Source organism: Aedes albopictus, chromosome 2 (genome assembly GCF_035046485.1).
Source record: "Aedes albopictus strain Foshan chromosome 2, AalbF5, whole genome shotgun sequence".
NCBI classification, from domain to species: domain Eukaryota; kingdom Metazoa; phylum Arthropoda; class Insecta; order Diptera; family Culicidae; genus Aedes; species Aedes albopictus.
This window is the reverse complement of record NC_085137.1, coordinates 428,072,202-428,098,576: the sequence shown is the minus strand read 5'-3', so window position 1 is coordinate 428,098,576 and position 26,375 is coordinate 428,072,202. Positions and strand designations below refer to the sequence as shown.

The 26,375-nt window shown below is 41.2% G+C and overlaps 1 protein-coding gene across 1 annotated transcript in view; it reads left to right on the top strand.

The window, feature by feature from the left end:
• LOC109426568 (breast cancer anti-estrogen resistance protein 1) overlaps window positions 1-26,375 on the top strand; it is a 291,334-nt gene that overhangs the window by 50,631 nt on the left and 214,328 nt on the right. The window contains exon 2 of the mRNA XM_019702100.3: window positions 7,979-8,122. Within this exon, the coding sequence (XP_019557645.2) occupies window positions 7,979-8,122 (144 nt within the window). The remainder of the gene's footprint in view (window positions 1-7,978; window positions 8,123-26,375) is intronic.

Genomic DNA, 26,375 nt, shown 5'->3' with positions numbered 1-26,375 from the left:
TGGTTGTCTGGGAAGTCAATAGCAAAACCCAAACGAGACAAAACCGAAAAAAAACCTGATGGGAACTAAAGCCTAATATGGATCGACCCAGTAAAGAGTGGTAAAGCAGTCTAACTTGTTGGATAGGACTAATTCTGCTAGATTCGTCCTGATTCCCTAAACGTGCACGTTTTCTGATCTTTGTTCACGATCCGTTGAATATGAAACCGAAGTTTCTTGGTTACTGCGGCCTTAATTACCATTCGCGTTTGTCGTCAGAAATCTGCACGTGGGCTTGACTGCGACTTGGTCGTCCCCAAGGAGCCACTCGAAGCTCCACGTGTCATACGCCGGTCTAGGCATAAAGAAACTATAGCGGGTAGGTGACCAGACGAAACCGAATGAAAAAACCTTCGCCTGAAGGTTCTACAGGCGAAGTAATACACATTTGAGACACAAACGACGATACATACCTTTGAATAGCCTATAAGGCTGGGATTTAATGGTTCGGGATGATAACCCTGTCGCTTGTAGCGTCTTCTATTTTAATAAATTATTTCACATTAGCTTCAGGAATGGGCTAGAATCATTGAACTCACTTTGAGTTTTACAAAGTTTCTCTTCACGTGTACACGTTTTCCTTGAAGGCACAATATAGTTGTGAAACTAGGAGAATTTAAGTTTCATTAATTTATAAACTAGTATTATCGTTTTTAGAAAAGCCTTACAATAATTGCTCTGATTTAGCCACTAGAACTTCTTCGCTTCATACACCTCAAATGATTGGCACACTGTTTTCGGCGATGTTAACTCTTGCACAGATCTTTCAGTAATAAAAACTTGCCCACATCAGGTGATATTTGAGACCAATATTTCCCAGTTCGTTTGATCAGAACCGAAGCATTTCCTAACGTGTCCTGCTCTGATTGGACCATTAAAAATCATACGATGTTGCGCTGCATTTCTTAAATTTGCAACTTTTTACTTAGCGAAGACTCTGACCATAAAAAAAATAGTCCGATCAGAACCCATTCTACGGAAGTTCTCAATGGACTACCCGCTTTGCGTACACCCACATTTGATCAGCAGGAGTAAATCCATTTTGTTTTGTATGCTAAAAAGCATCTAAACTTGAATTACAGTAGACGTTCGCTCGGTGCAAACGCTTTAACTGCAATGCTTTTTAACTGCAAGTCCACTAAGTGCAACAATTTTGCAGTTATCGCACCGCTATCCGTCAAAACGAAATGTCAATAGCGATGCGATGTTTTTCGCATGCACTTTTGTTGCAGTGCGATGTTTTCCGTATGCAAATTGGCTGCATTATGCAGCAACTGACAGTTTTTTGACGTCTGTCAGTTGTTGCAGTTATCGAATTTCATTCGCTAAGTGAAACGTAAACATGTTGCAGTTATCGAACGTCTACTGTACTTAACCTTCCTTTTGCGTTACGTTGGCAGCAGCTCGCTGACGTAGAGTATGGTTTGGGTCAAAAATGACCCTAATGCCAAAGGAGGGTTAAAATAGAAAGCTTTTACTGAAAAAAATATTTGATAGGCTTAATAGTAGTCACCATTGTGCACAACCACTATCAAATATTTTTTCGAATAATGTATTCCACTTCAATAAACTTGCCTCTAGATGCTATTCGCCATACAATATTTTTGCGATTTACTTTTAGCGATTTTTCGCGCATAGAAGCTAGCGCCACATTGGTCGACGCGGAGAGTAGGAAAACAGCCGATGTAGTTAATTCATTTAGGCTGTATGTATTTGTTTTTACAGGAATAGTCTCGCTACCCACCGCTGCACCTGTGGTGGCGTTGCGATCACATAGGTTTTACAAAGTCTGAAAAACATTCACACCTTCTACGAACATCGATCGCTAAGATGATCAATGTTACCCCAAATCAAAGAAATCACAAATTAGATTAAAAAACCTATTTTAACATGTTTTTAAGTTTCACAATCCTTTTTGAATTGCCTCATACATACATAGAGGGCCAGTACTTGTTTTAAAAACATAAAACATGTAACGTTTGCTTTAACAAGAGAATTATTCAAGAAATATCGGAAATTTTGATCAATGTTACCCTGGATTACAGTACTATGGTAATTTTCCAACATAATAGTTTACTACTAGAAACGTACATTTACCACAACTTCCTCGCATTGCATTGCAGGCATCCAAAAAGTTGTTCTAAATTATTTTCACTTTCCAACCCAAAGCCACACAGCAAGCAAGGCCCTATAGGGTATACCGCCGGGGAAGACCCGACCAACCGCCGCAACGCAACAGTCACTGACTGGAGCCAGGAGGCCATCGCAAAATTTATGGTCACTTCACAAACTGTTGACAGTCAATGACCCGGCGCGGCGGTGCTCCACTCATATGGGAAGTTCCGCGCCGTCGAGCGACAAAACGACAACCGCGCGTACTAACATAAATTTGATTATTAAAATAGTGAATTGGACCGTCGCCCGCACACTATTTCACACACATAAAACAGACACGCGGGCAGCTCTATTTGGGATTATTCGGAGATTGAATTACAAGTTTATTAAGCGATAAAATAAATTATCATTATTCACGCCTGTTCACGATTGGCGCGGAACTGACGACGATGGGGTTACCATTGACCAATCGATAAATAGAAAATAATTGACAAATTATAGAAAACAAATGATATCGAATAAGTGTTGAAACATAGAACTAGTCAACAATAACAAAGATGGAAAATAGAACCAACAATAGAACAATAGTAGAAGAAGCTTCAATGGCAACCCTAGACATCAGGGCTGCTGCTACTGTCCTAAGCAGCCCACCCCTGCGCGAGATCCAAGAAATACACAAGTTCGATGTGACATTTTCTCCCGAACAAACGGAACAAACCAGTGGGCCGATCTGTTTCGTGTCTGCCCTTACTTGTGCTTAGTGGCGCATCGTTTTTAGGAAATATCAATACATTTATGCCCAAAACGAGAAGTAATGCAAATACACACATTTTCCATTTCTCTGTCATAGCTATGGTGACTGGTCGCCCGTGTAGATAAATCCTCTATTTTATTCATGTCGCTTTGTTTGTATTCAATTTGGGAAGCCATTTGCCGGGCTTACTTTGTTGTGACAGCTTTCGTCCGATTGAAGCTCAGAGGTCTGCTGTTATAGGTCTTTTCCTGGCAGTCGCTGCCTTCTTTGTCGCTTGTTGGCTCGGATGAATCGAGTCAGTTCGTAACCGATTTGAATAATTTACCTTCGGGGATTCGGCGATTGGAGAACCCCTTCGTCTGTCTAGCCTGCCGGTGAGTGCTTTTTTTCCTTCATTTGAATAAGTACTAGCAATGGTAGAGGTCAATGTCGCCCAACGCGATACAGCTTCAATCAGCGCTGTGATCTCCGAAATCCAAAAAAGATGGCGTCAGTGTAACTCAAAATGCAGCAAATTTCGCCCAATAGGGTCCTAAAATGAAAAATATTTTCCCGGTTTTGCTACATAACACAAAGAAGCATGGTTTTCTGATCTCAATGGTATTTTTCCCGAACTTAAACAGTGACATAATCTATATATATAAAAATGAGTTTTTAGTCCCTTTGAGGCAACAAAACTCAGGAACGCGTGGGCCGATCAGAATAAATCTTGCATGGTTAGATTCGTTTTCATGGTGGCTGTGTTTATATGTGCAAAAATTTACGAAAATCAACTAGAAAAGTAACAAAATTGAAAAAGAACTGATTTTCTATGAGCTGGGAAGGAAATCAACACGACCGAAATGAAATCAATCTAGAGTGTGGTGCTATTTTGAGCTCAACAGTTGTCAAACTACCACAAGATGGCAAGACAAAGTTTGCCGGGACAGCTAGTAGTTAATAAACTCGAAAATAAAATAATGATGAGCAGGTCTTGTTTGACATTCGAGGTCAACCTTGACGTAACGAAAGTGAAACGGCGGGTTGCAAAATACATCACATTGGCTCACTTTTGACAACTAATGTTCCTGTTTGACATACACGTTAAACAAAGTTTACCCAAAATTGAGTGCTAAACAAGGAGTGTTGCAAAAATTCTTTAAATTTTTGAAAATATATTTTATGGGCTTTACCTAATAGGAATACTTAAAAAATGAGTAAACATTTCGTTTTAATCAATGCTTGATCGAATTATGCCGAAATTGAGATAGGCCTTTAGGAGCCTATTTGAGTTAGAATATGCAGAAGCCGTTCGCTCGGTGCAAACGCTTTAACTGCAACATGCTTACGATTGGTAGAGTATAAAGAACTGTCAGTTGTTGTAGAAAGAAGTCGATATCGATTTGGAGAACATCGCATTACAGCAAAGTACAGTAGACGCTCGCGCGGTGCAAACGCTTTAACTGCAAGTCCGCTAAGTGCAACAATTTTGCAGTTATCGCACCGCTATTCGTCAAAATTAAATGTCAACAGCGTTGCGATGTTTATTTGCTTGCACTTTTGTTACAATGTGATGCTTTCCGAATGCACATTGGTAGCATTCTGCAGCAAGTGACAGTTCTTTGATGTCTATCAGTTGTTGCAGTTATAGAACGTCAAACTATAGATGCGAAAAAAGATCACGATACAGTAGACGTTCGATAACTACAACATGTTTACGTTTCACATACCGAATGATATTCGAAAACTGCAACAACGGACAGGCGTCAAAGAGCTGTCAGTTGCTGCAGAATGCAGCGAACGTGCATTCGAAAAACCGCTATCCGTGAAAATGAATTATCAATAGCGGTGCGCCGTTTTTCGCATGCAGTATTGCTGCAATGCGATGTTTTCCGAATGCACATTGGCTGCAGTCTGCAGCAAATGACAGTTCTTTGACGTCTGTTGGTTATTCCAGTTACCAAATTTCATTCGGTAAGTGAAACGTAAACATGTTGCACTTATCGAACGTCTACTGTATTCTGGAATGCATGAGATCCCCTGGTGCAACCATTGCTCCTGACTGTGATTTACATCAAAGTCAAATCGTTATCGTTAGATAAGTAGAACTGATGGTAATCTTCTGATTTATTTGGGCACGTCGCCATAGGCAAACATTCTGTCACATCAGAGAAATCAAAATGTCAGATTAACATCTGTCGCTGACTGCTGTTGCTGCTAGATTGGATGACGTTGCGGGATTGTGCGTTTCTAGCTTGATTTGATCGGATCACAAAGTGTGTAGCTGTATCACACGTAATGATCCCTCTGCTAAGCGGTAGGGTGAGTTGTCGTGCAATAAGTTCTGAGAAAGATAGATTGTAAATCAGAAACAGATTTTTTTTCTACTAGTGTGTGCCCTCGTTAATTCGAAAGATACATCATTCAAACGAACGGTATTCATTTTATGTTAGTATTTATAGTAACCCTGCGAGCATGAGCAAAACGTAACCTTAGATATTTGGTCATTTGTTTTGATTCTGCATTCTGTTTATCCATGTTCCATGCACATAATGACGTTTGGTCATTTTTAGTTTAAAAGAAGTGTAAATTAGTGGGCAGTCAAACCGACGGGGATGCACAGTACAGTAGACGTTCGGTTACTGCAACATGTTTACGTTTCACTTAGTGAATGAAATTCGCTAACTGCAACAACTGTCAGACACCAAAGAACTGTCAGATACTGCAGAATGCAGCCAATGTGCATTCGGAAAACATCGCACTGTAACTAAAGTGCATGCGAACATCGTATGGCTGTTAATATTTCGTTTTGAAGTTTTGAAGGATAACGGTGCTATAACTGCCAAATTGTTGCACTTAGCGGACTTTCAGTTAAAAAGCATTGCAGTTAAAACGTTTGCACCGAGCGAACGTCTACTGTATCAGAATTGTTTCTTTTATGCAACTTTCGCTTATCTGGTGGAATTCGATGTACCATAACTAACTGCTTTCCCCTAAACCGCACCGCCTCATGGCTTTTCCCATCAGAATGAAGTGATGGACGATGATTCGACAAATTTTAGCCTGTGCTACCTCTACATACTACTATTGATGTCTGCACGTTATTGGCTAAATCATTAATTTCACGCATTCCCTGAGGCTATTTTGGCAACAAAAACGGGTAGCTACGGCCAACTCTCCCATTCGCGCGTTTCACAAATTTAATCCAATTTGTTAGATTTTTGATAGGCTTTTGGAAAATTTCCCTTTAACGTTTGTTCTTTCATTCAATGTGGCGATGTTGAAATGGCTCAAACGAGCCAATATTGGCAAATCATCCGTTGGAAATGGGAGTTTGGTTTTGTAATTGGTATGGTATACGTCCGAATCCCCTCGCGTTCCCTTTCTCTTGATTCTTGGCTTGCGTTCCAAAGAGGATTATTGTGATTGTTGAACGGCGCGTTAATATTGAATGTAATTAAATTTTGTACATGTCATTCCGTTTAACTTACATGGCATCCGGATGAGAGATCGTTTTTAGAAATTGGCTACGCTACAACGACATAATCGGTAAAATTTGAAACAATACAAATGCTATGATGCTTTTTGAAAGAAATTTCAGATAATCTTACTTTTTTTGACGTGTCAGTACAGTAGACGTTCGATAACTGCAACATGTTTACGTTTCACTTACCGAATGAAATTCGATAACTTCAACAATTGACAGACGTCAAAGAACTGTCAGTCGCTGCACAATGCAGCCAATGTGCATTCAGAAAACATCGCACTGGAGCAAAAGTGCATCCGAAAAACATCGCATCGCTGTTGACATTTGCTTTTAACGGATAGCGGTGCGATAACTGGAAAATCGTTGCAGTTAGCGGACTTGTTGAAAAGCATTGCAGTTAAAGCGTTTGCACCTAGCGAACGTCAATTGTAGTTCTCTGTGCAACATCGATTCTTCTGATCGATCACGGAGTAACTACGATGTGTACGATTTTCTTTACTAGCGCTGCTTAAAGACAGACATTCAACCTTCAGCGTTACGTAATGAGTTATGTTAAAATTAGCATTATGAGCATTCTCGGAAACTGTATGGACACATTATGCATCGTATTCTCATTCTCTGCATTCAAGCCTCAATTGTCATCGCCTAGATAACCACGGCGAGCTCGTGCTAATTGCCCTATTATGACGACTAACTATTGAGGCCTATGTGGGCATTTGCATTTCTCATGCGATTTCCATCTCTCAAAGGTGCAATTTCCCAGAGCTAACATAAACAAACAGAAGCGACAACAACGAATTTGACGACGACAACTGAGGTGAGGCTGATACATACCTAGCTCAGCTCCTCCGTAAATACGACTCATTAGCATAATTAGCATAGTTTTTCCTTCCCCATCTTGTGAGAAGGCAGGTACTGTGCTGCCAACGCACACATAGAAAATGGAAACGGCAAACATCGATGATGATTCCAACGCTTATCTCATTGCATATCTATTTGTGCGACCCGCCCGTGATCTGTACTACCTTGATATCTTCCCTCGAGGGAGTTTTATCTGCATAACAAAAGGTTGCTACAGCATTCAACAGCAACTAACAACTCTCTAAATGTGTCAGTTGTAGAAATTGTCCGACAGCATTCGATAGTTGAAACGTAAACATATTGCACTTATCGAACACAAACTGTAATGCAGTAGATGTTCGATATCTGTAACATGTTTACGTTTCACTTTTCGAATGAAATTCCGTATCTACAACAACTGACAAACGTTAAAGAACTGTCAGTTGCTGCAAAATGTGTATTTGAAAACCAACTCACTGCAACAAATGTGTATTCAGTTACCAATTACATTTATTCCAAAGATTTTTCTGTGTTTTCTATGAGCGTATCTAGTAGGTTGCTTATCAATAGCATCAACCAACCTTTACTGCTGTATCCAATCATTCTAAGTACCCTGCACTCTCTAGCAAAAAAAGCAATAAAAACACCCTGAACCTGAACTCCGATACACACACTACACAGTAATTACCCACCCCCCTAAGCCCACCCGGCCAAGCCAATCTCATTAATCGCGCGTGCCTGCCTGCTTTGTTTTTGTTTTGCAGAAAATCCTCGCCAAAGCCATCTACGATAACATCGCCGAGAGCACCGACGAGCTGGCCTTCCGCAAGGGCGACATTCTGACCGTCATCGAAACGGACACCAGCGACCTCAAGGGATGGTGGCTGTGCCAGCTGCGGGGACGACAGGTAGGCCGCCCGTAAAATTATCTTTCCAGCTATGTACCTCTAGTTGTATACTTTTGTTTTGTATTTTGTTTCAAACATGCGACCCACGTGACCATGAAATCGTGCGGAAGAAGGGATGACAAGGGTAAATCGAGATTACAAATTTCGGAACTTGGGAAACCATTTGAAAATCTGAAATCGGATACGGTAAGCGATCGATAAGTGCAACATGAAGGCGTTGATTGGCAGACGTCAATTAGTTGTCAGTTGATGTTATGATCGTGAAGTAGTCGTCTTGGTAGTCGTTCGATTACTGCAAGATGTTTACGTTTACGTTTACGTGCAGGAGACGTTCGCTTGGTACAAACGCTTTAACTGCAATGCTTTTTAATTGCAAGACCGCTAAGAGCAACAATGTTGCAGATATCACACCACTATCCGTCAAAATTAGATATCAACAGCCTCGGATGCTCTTTTGTTGCAGTGCGATGTTTTTCGTATGCATATTTGTTGCATTCTGCAGCAACTGACAGTTATGTGATGTCTGTCAATTGTTGCAGTTATCGAATTTCATTCGGTAAGTGAAACGTAAATATGTTGCACTTATCGAACAACTACTGTATTTTGACGGATAGCGATGCGATAGCAGCAAAACTGTTGCACTTAGCGAATTTTCAGTTAAAAGTCATTGCAGGTAATGCGTTCACACCAAGCGGGCTATACTGTACCACAAAACTGTTGCAAATATTGGATATGTAGATTGAAAGCCAAGGTGGTTTGCACTTATCAAAGTTCTACTTTACCTGTACGCGATTGTTTTAGCTACGTATACAGCAACACGATTGTTTTGTTTTCCATCCCGCAAAACACTCATTTTTCTCTCGCTGCTCCTTTGTTTTGTTTCGACGGCTCCGACGACGGACGATGGATTCTCGGGAAAAATGACGAAGTGGAAAATGCTGTTGTTCCTGAGTGAATAATTTATGGCTGTTTAGGTTTGGGATTGCCGCCGGCGAAGATTGCAGTGCTAGAGGATTGATAACTTCATTTCCTGAATGCACTTGATATACGACTGATTTCGGGCTAAAATCAAATTTTCAAAATTATCGTGGGGTAGCCAAACTACATAGCTGGTGACATATCGTTTGACACAAATTTAACAGATAGGAATACAGTAGACGTTCACTTGGTGCAAACTGTTTAACTGCAATGCTTTTTAAGTGCAAGTCCGCTAAGTGCAACAACTTTGCAGCTATCGCACCGCTATCCGTTAAAATGAAATGTCAACAGTGATGCGATGTTTTTCGCATGCACTTTTGTTGCAGTGCGATGTTTTCTGAATGCACATTGGCTGCATTCTGCAGTGAGTGACAGTTCTTTGACGTCTGTCAGTTGTTGCAGTTATCGAATTCCTTTCGGTAAGTGAAACGTAAACATGTTGCAGTTATCGAACGTCTACTGTATGATAATTACTAAGTTGCACTTAGTGAACTTTACACTTCAATAGCATTGTAGCTTAAGCATTCGCACTTACTGAACGCTGGCTGCATTTGACACCTAGGTGACAGCAGAGTTGCCAGTCTTCCTCACGCGGTTACATCATAGGACGATGAGGAAACTTAATTCACCCTAGTGTCGCTACACAACCCAACTCAGCTCTCACTATTCGTAAGCTTGTCTCATAAAAATAGTTTGTTCTAGCAGGCTCAACGCAAGCGTTTGTCTTGTCTTACATCACCACCGCACCGGGAGGGAGTGACAGGAACAACACGTTGTGAATGTTTTATGCAAAGGTAGGCGCTTTCCTACGAATGCGTCTAATTTATCTCCGTGTTTCCACACTGCCGAATGTAGTGAGAACACTTGCGGACTGATGGGAGCGCCGGAATGTTCCGGGAAGGTTCGGCACGGCATGTAACATGATGTTGATGATGGGTGAACGGAGATGGAAAACCTTTTCCAACTATGAATTATTCACGACGATTAATATGAGCCATTTAGCTACCGTCAAATAAATTTCGACTCCGTATAATGAGATGGAAGCCCGTATTGCAGTGAAGTGGTTGTTTGTGGGTTTGAACAAGAATTTGAGCACCATGTTTTTGTCAACTTGGAAATTCGAAAAAAGTGGAATCTATGGAACAGGTCGTCATTATCGCGCTATAGTTTGGATGACCTATAAGTTCACAATCTCTGCAGAACTCTGTCTTGAAGTCTACATTTCATGACATGTTAACTCAATACAGAAGACGGCCTGTCGGTACAAACGCTTGAAATGTAATGCTTTTTAACTGAACGTTCACTAAGGACAACAGTTTTGCTATTCGTCAAACTAAAACGTCAACAGTGTTTCGATGTGTTTCGCATGCACTTTTGGTGCAGTGCGATGTTTTTCAAAAGCACATTGACTGCATTCTATAATTGACAGTTCCATTACGTACGTCAGTTGTTGCACTGTTATCAATTTTCATTCGCTAAGTAAAATGTAGCAGTTATCGAACGTCTACTGTACTTGATCGTGATGAACCAAGCTGTTACTCTCGAAGTGATCCTCCCCTTCCCATTCATTGCTCATGCTGGGCATTGACTGGTGCAATTTAGTACAGTAGTCGTTCGATAACTGCAACATGTTAACGTTTCACTTACCGAATGAAATTCGATAACTGCAACATCTGACAGACGTCAAAGAACTGTCAGTCGCTGCACAATGCAGCCAATGTGCATTCAGAAAACATCGCACTGCAACAAAAGTGCATGCGAAAAACATCGCTCCTTGTTGACATTTGATTTTGACGGATAGCGGTGCGATAACTACAAAATTGTTGCACTTAGCGGACTTGCACTTAAAAAGCATTGCAGTTAAACCGTTTGCATCGAGCGAACGTCTACTGTACAGCACACGTTTGCTCGGTTTAACTCATGGTTTAACTGCAATGCATTTTAAGTGCAATTCCAGTTATTAGCAGTTATCGCACCGCTATCCGTCAAAATCTAATGTGATGTGATGTTTTCGGCATACACTTTTGTTGCAGTGCGAGAATGCACATTGGCTGCATTCTGCAGCGATTAATAGTTCTCTGACGTCTGTCAGTTGTTGCAGTTATCGAATTTCATTCGGTAGGTGAAACGTAAACATGTTGCAGTTATAGAACGTATACTGTACGGCGCACTATTGAGTGGTTCATGAATCCTCTGCATATCGGCCCGATCCATGCTTTCCTGCGCTTCAGTAAACACTTAAGCAGCATGCTGTAGCATGTGCTTATTATTAACATATTATTTTTAAGGGGCATGATGTATGATACAAACTAGTCAGCACCAGATATATGTTGTTAAACTAAAAGAAAACACACTGCTGTTCGGACTTCGGAAAATCAATACCGGAATCCAGCGAGAAAACATCCCGAACAAATTTCACCACATTTCCATCAAAGTTTGAACAAATTGTTTGCCGGCCGGCAGGTACTCATCATTCCACCTCTTACCCACGAGAGGTGAATAATTTCATTTCAATTCAATTTCAAAACATCCAAACGAAACGGGCGGCGGCGGCGCCCTAACAAACAACAACAGTCAGCCACCGGTTGGTTTGAGTAGGTATAGCAGGAATGCAAACAAAACGTTTTCCGAATGGGATGAAATAGAATAGGAATGGCATCTCTGATTCAGGACTAGGTAGGCGGGCAGGAGGACACGTGGACACGTTTCTATGAAAGCACATGAAAAGCGAATGAATCAGAAAGGGTGTACTACGAACGGTACACCATCGTACTTTCATTTGAAAGGAAAGGAGGCTCAAAAATGAAAAAGCAACTGCGCCAACATAAGCACGAGGGAGGACGTGTGTGTTTAGAGAGGGTGAGATAAAACGCGTTTCTGAAAATTTTGGGCGTGGAATTCAGTTAACCTAGAATTTGTCATGGTAAAGGGTCGTATTGGTCATGATATAGCCAGAGCAGAGCCAGAGTCAGAGCAGAACAAGAGCCAGGAACAGAGCCAGAGCCAGAGCAGTGCCAGAGCAGAGCAGAGCCAGAGCCAGAGCAGAGCCTGAGCCAGAACCAGAGCCAGAGCCAGAGCCAGAGCAGAGCCTGAGCCAGAACCAGAGCCAGAGCAGAGCCAGAGCAGAGCCAGAGCCAGAACCAGAGTCAGAACAGAGCCAGAACAGAGCCAGAGCAAAATCAGAGCAGAGCCAGAGCAGCGCCAAAGCAGAGCCAGAGCAGAGCCAGAGCAGAGCCAGAGCAGAGCCAGAGCAGAGCCAGAGCAGAGCCAGAGCAGAGCCAGAGCAGAGCCAGAGCAGAGCCAGAGCAGAGCCAGAGCAGAGCCAGAGCAGAGCCAGAGCAGAGCCAGAGCAGAGCCAGAGCAGAGCCAGAGCAGAGCCAGAGCAGAGCCAGAGCAGAGCCAGAGCAGAGCCAGAGCAGAGCCAGAGCAGAGCCAGAGCAGAGCCAGAGCAGAGCCAGAGCAGAGCCAGAGCAGAGCCAGAGCAGAGCCAGAGCAGAGCCAGAGCAGAGCCAGAGCAGAGCCAGAGCAGAGCCAGAGCAGAGCCAGAGCAGAGCCAGAGCAGAGCCAGAGCAGAGCCAGAGCAGAGCCAGAGCAGAGCCAGAGCAGAGCCAGAGCAGAGCCAGAGCAGAGCCAGAGCAGAGCCAGAGCAGAGCCAGAGCAGAGCCAGAGCAGAGCCAGAGCAGAGCCAGAGCAGAGCCAGAGCAGAGCCAGAGCAGAGCCAGAGCAGAGCCAGAGCAGAGCCAGAGCAGAGCCAGAGCAGAGCCAGAGCAGAGCCAGAGCAGAGCCAGAGCAGAGCCAGAGCAGAGCCAGAGCAGAGCCAGAGCAGAGCCAGAGCAGAGCCAGAGCAGAGCCAGAGCAGAGCCAGAGCAGAGCCAGAGCAGAGCCAGAGCAGAGCCAGAGCAGAGCCAGAGCAGAGCCAGAGCAGAGCCAGAGCAGAGCCAGAGCAGAGCCAGAGCAGAGCCAGAGCAGAGCCAGAGCAGAGCCAGAGCAGAGCCAGAATTTATCAGAATTAATGGTTGGAGTTTCCACATAAAGTATTCAAGGATTATTTAATAAATGATGTAGTAAATCATTCGACACCGATGCCGCGTTTCACCCGCTTCCTTCCACACATTATGCTGGACCGACGTCGTCATTGAGGAGGTTATGGTACGTTGTTCTGAATGGGACTGCTGGCTCCGTTGTCGTCGCGTCGACCCTAGTACACCGGCGGTGGTGGCATACCTATCTATTCCAACAACGGTGGCAGCATGTTCAAAGAAACGCCTCCTCGCATTCATCGTCGTGGACCGAAAGGCTCGAGTTTGGGACACATGTTTATGTGTGGACCGAATTTCATTTCCCTTTAATCTACTCTAGGATTGTTGGTGGTATCTCCAAGCTACATAGCACATATGTAGGAATTCTGAAGACCAATTGTGCTAATAGAGTACACAGCTGGGTCACGGTTAAATTAGGCAAATAGAGCCATCATCTAGCGAGGGAACGATATGCCGAAGGCATCGTTCTCCGGATAAATGATCCACAGACTGTTGCTTAAAGAAAAACAGCTTCAAGTACGACGGAAAGCTGACTTGACAAACCACAAAAGTAGAACTCAAGAATTCAATAAGTAGCCATCCAATTATCCCGAAGCTGTCGAATCAATGCGATGGATCTTTGATCTTTTTCGAGCTTCTTTTATCCGAGGTGAAACGATAGGAAAGACGAGAAAGTTGCTCCTTTGCGGGCGATCCATTTGTCGTTTTTCCTGGAGATTGAAGAAAAAAACATCGATGGTTAAACTGGAAAATTTAATCATGATATGAAATAAAGGCTTTCAACGATATCAACTTGACCTGATTTCTTGTCTGGTTTGCGGAAGTTGTTAACGATCAGTGTGGATGCTTTGTCAACTGTCAAAATTGACAGTGTTGCCATTTTAATTTAGCCTGTGTATTTTTTTTATTCTGAGTTCAACTCTTTGTTGAGATTATATATAATTCTCAACATCAGTCAGTTGCGATCAGTCTTCGTATCGGTTGGACGTGTTTTCAATTGCGAGAAGCTTCTCCGTCAATGTAATGTGATGGCTCTCAATTCGCGAGAGAACACGTTTAAAGTAGATTTATCAAATTTTCTGCGACGGCCTACTTATGAACAAATTCATGGTTTCGTTAATCGGACACTAGGTATACATCCTAATCAAGTGAAGCGCCTGCAGATTAATCATGCTTCGAAGTGTGTGCATGTGAAATGTGTGGACCAAGCAATGGCTGAAAAAATAGTTGAGGAACACGACGGGCGCCATGAGCTGGAGGTGCAAGGCAGCAAGCATCGAATACGGTTGGTGATTGACAACGGTTGCACTGAGGTCAAAGTTCATGACCTCTCCGAGAGTGTGAGCAATGAAGATGTGACGGTTTTTTTGCGTCATTTCGGCGATGTGCATGATGTAAAGGAATTGAGTTGGGGTCCCTCATTCCCATATCAACATATTTCTTCTGGCGTACGTGTAGCACGTATGACACTTCGTACCCACATCCGATCGTTTGTAACGATACAAGGTGAAGAAACATTAGTTACATACCGTAATCAACCAGCCTCATGCAAACATTGTACTCAACCACTGCACCCCGGTAGTACATGTGTGCAAAATAAAAAGGCCACCAAAGTCAAACCCGACAACCCGTCGGCATCAAACGATCCCGCGGGCGATGATAGCCCGATACTCAATCATACAATCAAATTGAACGAGCCGAACGTCTGTTCACGCTACTCCAGTGCAGTGGACGAGCCACCGAAGAACAAGCCATCGATCGACGACGTCGCAACCGGCGGCGGTGGGAAAAAGAGGAGAAAACCGAAAGAGCAGCAACAGCGCGTACAGCAGCCCGCGTGCGTAGCGACAACGGAATCGCCGCCGAGGAAGAAGCAGGATAAAAACGAGACATTTTTTCGCAAAGTGGAACAATCGCAACGAGGAGAGTGCACACCAGATTTTGAAATGAGCGGTACCCAATGGAATGATGACGAGTCCGAGCCCGAACCCGATCGCAATGATACGGACGCATGGCTTAGCTGGATAGAACGTAGGATCGAAAGAGGAAGACGACAGAACTGTAGTAAATAATTTGTAATTGAATTTTATTATGTTTAATGAATTCGTATTTCGACCCGAATGATCATTACTGATTAAAGGGTCGTTAATAAAACAAACAAACAAACAAACATCAACATCAGTGCTAGGGTTAAACCCCACTATTCGGTTTATTCAATTTTATTCAATTAATAACCGAAAACGAAACATGCATACACAAAACGAAAAATTTAAACTAATGAACCACCAACCCGTAGTTATGGTATGAGGGCGTCAATGAAGTCGCACGCACCGCGCACATAATTACCTGCACCCGCATAAAAAGTGCGGAATCAAATTCCACGCTCCATATGCAACCACCAGCACACAGAACCTACTATTCAATTTGACTGCGACTGCGGACTGGGTGAAATAAATTTAAAAAATTGAGTCCCAGACAGCTGCCAGCATTTCGATTGATTTGTTGCTTTTTGGGCTGTTTCGCTGGGCACCGAGGGGGATTCCAAAGGGGTTCAGGGAATACGGGATAATTAAGGGGAATGATTGTGGCACAGTGGAATTGAAAAGGAATATTTTGAATTCATTTTGGAAATTTAAAAGTTTAAAAATGATATTCAGGAAGCACTCTGGCACTCTTGGCGAACGTTCAGTTTCCATGTGGCACTTGATCAGTGTTCACTGATGTCAGAAAACCAGTGAATCAAAATTTATTCATCGCGCAACAATAACGACAATGTCGCAACCTGAATTTGTTGCGACATTCTATTCAATGCGACAGAGGATTGTCCCAACTTGAACAGAATAGGACAAAGATCGCGCACCACGAGTTTAGAGATTTTTAAGGCTAGCTTTGTGATTTTCAAGCAGTAACTTCGAGTCGGCAAACACTGCAACGTTGCTGAAGATGTATCATCAAAAAGTTCGATTTTGGGTTAGTAATAAATGATTATTCACGAGTTGAAAAATACGCAACAAATTCAGCTTCCGTTCTGTCTGCAACAAAAAATGTCGAGATCATTTCATTATCTGTTACCAGTTGGGATAAAGAGTAATCGCCGCGTCTGTTTTGTTGCTTGTTTTGTGCCTCTTTTGTCTGACAATTCTCTTCGCTGCAGAAAACTGTTTTATGCAATTCAGTATCATAATTTAAACTCATTTCAGTGTTATAATGACCAACTTTTCCGAACTGCTTCATTATGCAACTGAAATAAGTTGTATTATGAAAAAAAAATGTATTGTATGTATTTTGTATGAGTTACATTTTGTATGTAACTCGTTGCTAAACTCGATTTTTTCAGCACTCTTCGTATTTATCCAAAATTATTTAAAAACATATTTTTGCAATAAATAAATGCAGAATTGGTAAAACAATCGCTATATTCGTCAAAAAATATCTGAATATCTCTAAATGTTAGTAACAAAGTCTCATAATTTTTTAAATTTCGTCAATTTTTCGCACGGAGTTTTTCGAGAGATTTCACAGAATATTGCTTTTTGCATTGAAAATTTGCCATGCTTCGCTAAATAAGATGACGCAAGAAATCTATCAACAATAACTCAATACACATGTATTTTCAGCCAAATGCTTTATTTACATAACAACAATCCACTCCCACAGCGAATGACCGTCGTCAAATATCAGGATTGCCAACTTTCCAGCGACGGCTGTCATGTTTCATTGTCGCCCAATCTGACGCTGGGTCTTCGGCGCGGAAAGCTAAAGGTGGGAATAAAATGTTGGGGCTTGCGCGCAATATATCCGAAAATATTTTTAACAGAGCTTTCTTTAGGTAATTTTCAAGAGATTGTTTCGGACATGGGCGTAGCCAAAGGGGGCAGGGAAGGTTTGACCATTGCCTCTCCCTCATTTTGCCACCGTTTATAATTTTTTGTTTTTTTTTTTTTTTGTAAAACGCTCCCAAGTAAAAATGTATTCTAATAATTTAGAATTTCATCCAAAATTATCAAGTTCTAGTGCATTTTTTGAGAATTCCTTCAATAATTTCGCCAGTGATTCCTAAGTGAATGTCACCAGAGATCCTTTTCAATATTTTGCAGATATTCTTTCAGAAATTTCTTCTGGGATTTCTCCGCTAGAAATAGCTCCAATAATTCTATCTGTGATTATTTGAATTATTTCTGCATGAATTTGTTTCGGGAATTTTTTCCGAAAATTTTGCCAAAGGTTATTAAATAAATATCAAGGAATTCCTTCAAAACTTTTCACAAACAATCCCTTAGGAGTTCATCCAGGGATTTCTTTATTAGTTCGTCCAAAAATCACTGCAGATATAAATCCTTTCAGATTTGTTTCCAAGGAATTCGTTTAGAATTCTTTCCTGGGATTTCCTAAGAAATGCCTCAAGGGATTGTTTCCGGGATACCTCCTGGGGATTCATCAGGAATTCCTCCAGGTACTCCTCCTAGACTTCTTCTAGGAAGTCTGTAAGGGATTCCCTCAGGAATTCTTCCAGGGATTTGCTCGGGAATCCTTTCTGGAATTTTCTCAAATATTGCTCAAGAGTTTATCAAACAAATCTTCCATTGATTTCTCCTGAAACTCTTTAGGAATTCCTCCTGAAATTCATTCAGGAACTGCTCCAGGAATTTATCCAGAAATTAATAAGGGATTCCCTCAGGAATTCCTCTTGGGATTGATTTCGAGGTTTTTCCTCTTTTTTTTATAAATTACCCCATAGATACCTCCTACTACAAGGGTTGCTCCAGGAGGTTCTATTTTTTCAGGATTTTTTCGAGAATTGCTTCTGCGAGTTTTTCAGTACTTCTTCCATAGATTTCTTCAAAAACTCATGCCATTAGGAATTGTTCTAGGGATGCCTCCATGGATTCCTCCTAGAATTGCACCAGGGATTCCTCCAAGGATTCCTTCAAGCATTTCTCCAGGAATTCCCAGGCTTTCCTCTAGGCATTTCTCAAAGAATTATTCTTGTCATTCATCCATAAATTCCTCCCGGCATTCCTTCACAGATTCCTCCAAGGTTTCCTTCAGGAATTTCTCGATGATTTCTTCCATGAATTTTTTAAGGCATTCCTCCAACAACTCTTCCAAAAATTCCTCCAGGTCTTCCTCTAGGCATTCCTCAAATAATTATTCGTGGCATTCATCCAAAGATTCCTCCAGGCATTCTTTAACAGAATCCTCGAATTCCTCGATGATTTTGTTTCCAATTCCTCCAGGAATTAATCCAGACATTCCTCCACGTATTTATCTAGGAATTTCTACACGAACTCCTCAAGGGATTTCTTCAGAAACTCCTCCTGAGATTCATTTAGGATTTCCTCTGGGGATGCCTCCAAAGATTCTTCATTGAATTGCAACAGTGATTTTTCAAAGAATTCCTCCTGGAAGTCTCCCAGGGAGTCCTCCAGGACGTCCTCCAGACATTCCTTCAGAAATTCCTCCAAGAATACCTCTAGGCTCTAAGGATTCATCCAGAAAAATCCCCAGGAATTGTTTCAGAATTTCCTCAAGGACTCACCCAGGAATTATCCAAGCAATTCTGCTAGGAATTTCTCCATCAATTTTTTCAAAAACTTTTCAAATGATTGCTCGTGGAATTAATCCAGGGATTCCTCCAGGAATTCATCTAGAAATTCCTCTAGGAATTTCTCAAGGAATTTCTTAAGGGATTTCTTCAGAAATTTCTCCAGAAATTCCATAAGGAATGCCTCTAAAGGTACCTCCATGGATTCCTCCTAGAATTGCAACAGTGATTCTTCCAGCAATTCTTTCAGGAACTCTTCCAGCCATTCCTCCTAGTAGTCCTCCAGACATTCCTTCAGAGATTCCTTCAAAAATGCCTTCAGGGATTGCTCCAGAGATTTCTCCAGAAATTCTTCCAGACATTCTTCCTCACAAGCTCATCCAGGAAGTACTCCCGGAATTCCTGCACATTTTTTCCAGGAAATCCTGCAAGGATTTCTTCAGGAATTTCTCCATGAATTCCTCCATAAATTTTCAAGGGATTCCTCCAGGAACTCCCCTGACAATCTCTCCAGGTATTCTTCAAGGGATTTCTTCAGAAATTTCTCCAGGGATTCATACCAGGATTCCTTCAGGGATTCCTTCAGGTATTCCTGCCGGAATTCATTCAAGGATTCCTCCGACATTTCTTCCAGGGATTCCTCCAGTAATTCATCCATGAATTTCTCCAGGAATTCCTCAAGGACTTCCTTAAGGAAACTCCTCCAGAGACTCGTGCCAGAATTCCTCTAGAAAATTTGTCCGGGAATTCCTCTAGGAATTCCTCAATGGAATTCCTCAATGGATTTCCCCAGGGATTTCTCTCCAGGGAATCTCTCCAAGGATTCCGCCAGGAATTCATCCAGAAACTGCTCCAGGAATACCTCTATGGAATCCTTCAGGGATTTCTCCATGGATTCATTCAGGAATTCCTTCAGTAATTCCTCCAGGACTTTGTCCAGAAATTACATCGGGAATTTCTCCATGCATTTCTCAAGAGCTTACTCCAGGGGTTCCTCCTAGGGGTCTTCCAGGAATTCTTCCAGACATTCCTCCAGGATTTCCTCTAGGAATTCCTCCAGGGATTCTTGTAGCGATTTTTCCAGGGATTTCTCTAGGGATTCCTCCAAGAATTCCTCCACGCATTTTTTTTTTTGGATTTTATCGAGGGTCTCTTTCAGCAATTGCTTAAGGATTCCTTCAGTGATTAACCCAGGAATTCCGCCTGATATTTAACCAAGAATTGTTCCAGGAAATTCTCCAGGAAATCCTCCAGGGATTCTGTCAGAAATGTCACCTTGAATTATTCTATAAATTACTATAGCGATTCCTCCATGAAATAATGCAGAGATTTCTCCAGGAGTTAATCCAGGGATTTCTTCAGGAATTCTTCTAGGAATTCCTCTAGGGGCTTCAACAGGAATTCAGGCAAAGATTCCTCCAGAAATTCGTCCAGGGATTCCTCCAGGATTTCATCCAGGAATTTCTCCAGAGATTCCTTTAGGAATTTCTCCAGGGTCTACTACAAGAATTCCTCTGCCTCTACGAATTCTTCCGGGAATTCATCTTGGAATACCTCCATGGATTCCTCTTGGGATTTCTCCAGGAATCTCTCCAGGGAGTTCGCCAGGAATTTGTCCAGAAATCGCCTCAGGAATTTCTTCAGGCAGTTCTCTCAGGACTTTCTCCAGAATTTCCTTCGGGAATTTCTTCATGTATTCCTCAAGACATTCCTGCAGGGATTCATCCAGGAATTTCTCCAGCGATTTCTCCGGGAATTCCTCCAAGAATTCTTCTTTTGTCTCCTCCAAAAAATCACTCTCGACAGCTCCTTTAAAATTTATTCAATGGTTTCTTCGTGTTTTCCAGGGATACACCCTAGAATTTCCAGGGAAGCCTACAGGAATACCTGCGGTTTTTTTTTAAATATTAATACAAACATTTCCAAGAATTCCTCCAGCGATTTCTATTGCAATTCTTTAGGATCATTTTACAGGGATGCATACCGGAAATTTTGCAAGAAATCATCCAGGAAATGCTTTAGGAGTTCATCATGGATTTGTTCAGGAATCCATTCATGAATTCCTTTAAGAATACCACCAGTAGATCCTACGAAGGGGTTTTTTTTCCAGAAATTTGTTCTGCGATTCTGTCAGGATTATATCCTCAGATTTTTTTTATCATCAAGAAATCCTTGAAGCTGTTATCCATGGATTTTTCAGGAACTCCTCCAGAGATCTAGAAGTTTATTCAGGGATGTTTCGAGAGTGTTCCTTTCTAAAGCCTTTCACCGATCCTTCCAAAAATTTGTCAACGGATTACTTCAGAAAGTCCCCCGGGAATGCCTCGAGGGGTTTCCTCCAGCGATTGTTTTAGAACTTATGTATCCTAGGATTCCTTCGGGAATTTCTCCTGGCATTTCCTTCAGGAATTTGTGAAAACATTTGTCTCTTGGAATTTCTCCAATAAGTCTGAAAATTTTCTTGCAGTCTCTTGAGAAGCTTACTCAAGGATTTCATCTGTAACTCTTACAATAATTCCTCCAGAGATTATTTCAGACATTTCTTCAGTAGATCCTTCATAAATTCACCCAGGAAAGGCTCTTTCGGAATTCTCTCAGGGATATCTCCCAGAATTCCTCTAGGGAAGTCACCTGGAATTTCTAAGGGAAATCGTTCTTGAATTCCTTCAAAAATTTCTTTTTTTTTTATTTTATCTGTATTAACGAGATTTTTAGCCCTAGGATAGGTCATCTCGGGACCCACGTTTTACTTTTCTTCCGAAGGAAGAACTCACATTTTTCGAGTTTGTCGGGAGTGGGATTCGATCCCAGGTCCTCAGCGTGATAGTCAAGTGTTCTTACCATCACACCAGGTCCGCTCCACCAAATTTCTTTTTGAAAACATTCCAGCGATTGGAATTTCTTGGAATTCAAGAATTTTTCTATTATTTGAGAGTTATTCGTGAATACCTCCAGGAAGTTCTTCAAAAACTTTACTAGGAATACCCTTCAGGAATTCTTACAGGGTTACCTCAAAGGTTTTCTCCAATGATAGTCGCATGGCTTTCAAGAAAATACTTTCGAGAATTCTAAGGGAACTCCATGAATTTCTATTGATTCGAAAAGTAAAAAGGGAATAGTGAAAAAAAGAAAAAAAAAGATAGAAAACATCATGGAGAAATTCTGTTTTGGAGTTACTAAAGAAACTCCATTTAGGCATGAAAGAACTAAAAATAGCAAACGGCGCTCACTACCTCTAACCGAAAAGCTGGCTACGCCCTAATTTCGGATATTTGCTGAAACTTTATCCTGAATTTTAGACAAAAATGTCAAAGATCCGTTAGAAACTTCAACATTTTTTTTTATTCATGTGATTTATTTTCGATTGTTTTCTTTGACCTTCACATGAACAGGGATGGGAACACTCACTTGGAAAGAGTTACAGTCACTTGCTATTTTCTCGGTTCTGAAGCATGCTATCAAAAAAAGTGTATGGAGGACTTTTATCTTGTAGTTTTATCTAAAAGTTTGCTGAACAAAGTAAATGACGCTCATATCAAAGTCAATCTTCTAGATAAAATTACCAGGTAAAAGTCCTCCATTCTCTGTTTTTTGATAGCACACCTCTGAACTGAGAGAATAGCTAGTGAGTGTAACTCTTTGAACGAGAGTGTTCCCATCCTTGCACTTGAATGTCTTCTGCTATTCTTCTAACAATTTTTCATAGGTTTTTGAAGAAGCTAAACTTGCTTGTTATTAAACAGAGCTTTGCAATCAGTGCACTTGATTTCGATCCATCAAGCGTTGCGCAAACCAGCCTAAAATAAGTTTCGTCGGAAAACCGTGTTCTGTCGTTATCTGCAACAACTCATTTCATTTGTGCTGCTCTGATTACTTTTCCGGGGATAGATTCTCACAGTTTGTTGAAGTAGTTCTCATGTTTCCCACAACAGTATTTCCAAACATTCGATTCACATTGAAGGTTGCTTTCAAAACCGTGGCTCTAGTAGTCTTCAAATCAATAAATATCTTGTAGTAAGTAAGAACGACTGAAAAGGAAATGAAAAATTCAAATTATCTTAAAAGTTGAAGACTTTTACTTAAAGTCAAATCCTAAATAATCCACTAATTACGCCAAGCTAAAAAAAAACGATCCTGTTCCAATCATTTTGGCCAACCTCGTAAATTCTACCACACCACCAAGCAGCGAGGCCCTCATCGCCCTCGTTCCTAATGATAATAATTCACAAAGCACACAATTTCGCTTTTAATCTTTCGCATTCGAAACTCAAGGCGCAAAATTTAATAATCCCCCCGTGAACACCATTCAGCACCCCGAGAAAAGGAAACGTGTGCCACCGAGAAGGACAAAATGAGCAGAATTCAGAATGAATTCTTCCTTCTCGATGGCAGGCTTCCTATAGCATTGTACCATTTTCTCGAGCCAAGAGTGCTTCGAAACGTGTAAATATTTACCTCAATCTTAATTTCACGATCCTCGCTCGAACAACAGGAAGGGCCGCACCACATTTTTGTTCTGAGGAAGTTTATTAGAGGCACCATCGTCGGAGAACCATCCTCCCTCTCATCTTTATATGGGCTTCCAATATGTAAGAATCTCGTCCGTCCGTTCGTAAGAGTGTCAGGAAAGGGAGCAGGTAGGGTAAGTGTACCAATTATGGCACTACTTAAGCAAAACTATTTGTATAAAAATAACAAGAAGACCAACGAATGTCACCAATATGTTAAAAGATAGCTGAGCTAGCATACTTTACAGGAAAAATATAGAAACGGAGCCAAAACTACTTTCAGTATTTATTAAAGCGTGTGCCAATGATAGGAACCCTGTACCAGTTATGGTTACATTTGTTAACTTCGGTTCCTTTTCGCACTATTTGCATGCATTCCTTATGGGATTAGCCATAACTGGTACACTATGGCGAAAAAGGGTGCAAGGAAGCCGAAATTTTAAGGAAAATGATTTATTCCTACCATAATTTGAGCAAAATGTGGAGTTTAAATGAGTGCAACCATATTTTGTGTACGTGATCTGTAGTCCATATTTTTTTCTTGTTGATTTACATCGTTAAAGGGTGAAAATCAACTATGGCGAATAATTGGTACTATAGCCATAATTGGAGCACTTACCCTATAATCAAAAATTATACGCTTTGAATATGATGATCTCGTCCCGACCGACGAGCTCTTTTCTCGAAGAAACGTGTATGCGCGAGAAAGAACTTCTAAGGGAATCCGTACCGTTCTTTCACGGAATCATAAAATCTCGCGTACACACTGAAAGAAAGGTAAGGAAGCGGGAGTGCCGAACGGGGAAACAAAAGGATTATTATCGTTATGCTCCTATCTTGATGCTGATGGTGAACCGTTTCCATGACGCAACAGCGATGGACAGAGGTTCTCATTTGCAGGACTGCAGATCAATGTTTGTGTTGTTTTTCAGGTCTTCCGGAATTTTCCAAGGATTTGACACCACATGAAATTGGTGAACACTATTCAAATGTTGAACAGTTTCTGAAAATGTTACTATAAATCTAACTTAAGTAATTTTCGCTGAATGTAAACGTATGATGTAGATGCGTATACATCATATGTGTAACGATATTGTCCCAATTAAGTTACAAAATTACACAAATTTTACGTCAAAAATATCGATTACAAATTTTGTACCGCTGATGACACGAAAGCTGCACAATTCTTAAGATTAATGATTAATTAAAAAAAAAATGTTACGAAATAAGCTTTGCTGGCAAATTGACCACAAATATCAAAGTCACACCATGGTTAGAAGAACTGGAAGGATGTTCTTAACAGTTAAACATTGATGAAATAAACATTTTCATTGTAATTTAATTTGAAAAAAATATTTTTCTTATCACACTATCATTATGCATCTAGGATTCAATTGTTGAACACTGGCATAACATACGATGTTAGCATGACTGCCAGATTTTTTTTTTCACTTTACCTCACCGTGCATTTCGTGGGGTTTAGAGGGCGCTCCAGGGATGATCCAGGGGTGCTCCAGAGGGCTTCAGGAAGGTTTCAGGAGTTTTCAATAGGTTTCAAGGGCGTTCCAGAGGTGTTCCAGAGGTATTTCAGGGCGTTCTAGGGGGTTTCAAAGGATTTCAGGGTCGTTCCAGGGGTGTTCTAGGGAGTTGAGTGGGTCCCATTTGGTTTCCAGGAGTGTTTCAGGGCCTTTCAAAGGCGCTCTTTTCTTCAGTCGTTTTCGCTTCAATCAAATCTTTTCAGTCAATTTTTGCATCTAGTCATGTTCCAAGCGATTTGATACTTGTTCGCAACCTAGCGAATACTATCATATCTATCATTTCATTATCCATTTTGATCTCAGCCCCCTTATACTCTGAGTAGAAAAAGACCGATATAGCCACAAAATCATCAAGTTATTAATAGAATACGGTCGATAAATCAGAATATGATATAAATGGAACTTTTGAAAAATAGGTCAATGACTTGTTCCTTAACACTTATGCATCAAAAGATTAACATAAAAATCAACGGTTTCGGCAAAAACATGGGTGTCCATTTCGCCCTGGGTGTCCATTATGCGCCGATTTCCCCCACATACAACTAGACATACAATCATTTTCTTGTTTGGAAAAGTTGATCATGGCACCGGTATCAGTCTCGATCTAGCTTTTAGATGTTTTGTTTCATGGTCCAGATATCCTTCAAAGTTTTTGTCTTCGGAAAAGTTGTTCAGAAGTCTTGAATTTCTCAAATGGTGTGATATTAGGTACATATTTCCACTGCTACATGGTGATAATATGCATTTAAAATACAGCATTTTGATGTGTTAGACTGCATAATCCTGACATTCTACCCAAGTAACGAAATGTTCCGCTTCCGATGACAAAATGCACTTTCATGTTCCACGAATTTAAAAAGAAGTTCCCAATGAAACTTTCTGGCCTCTTAATCAGCTAACAATGAGCCTTACTAAAGCTTATATGTGAAGTTCCAGCATGGCCTATAGTTAGCTTCTTAAGCAGCCAGAAAGTTCCTTTCTGAACTTTTTCTGAACTTCGTGGAACTTGAAAGCTGCTCAAGATGCTACTCGGGACTTTGTTTGAACTTTCAAGTTCCAAGCAGTCCATTTCAGTAGCTTGATGTTCTAAGGAAGCATTTTTTTTTTGTCATAAAACAGCTTTGTATAATAGCGAAAATAACTTAACCATATCAAGCATGTAGCGGCAGCAGGTTATCATGCGGGAGTACCCGTTTCAAATCTACCTAGGAGTGTTATGTATATAAGCATGTGTAAAGTAAGTCGCAGAACATGCAAACCACAGGCTGCGATGGATCTCAAAGGCACATTTTTGTTTAATTTTGCTTGTTATGCTGTTTTGTTGCATTGTTTTGATACATTTTTGAGAGACACATTTTGGTTTGAGGAAGTTCCATCAGAAGCTGCTTAGCAGGCTATCCGACTTCCTGATGTGAACTTTCAAGTTTCAAAAGTTATGCTGCTCAGAAGGAGAGCAACCTCTAACAAGCTCCTTAGCACATAAAGTACACATAAAGTACAGCTCATAATTGCACTTTTGGTTACTTGGGTCGAAAGGCCGGGTCTTGAGTGAAGTTTTTGAGAACTCATACGGCTCTCAAACGGTAGACATTTTTGTGTGTTATTGAACCATGCGGTGCTGGTGCGTATTTTCAATACAGGATT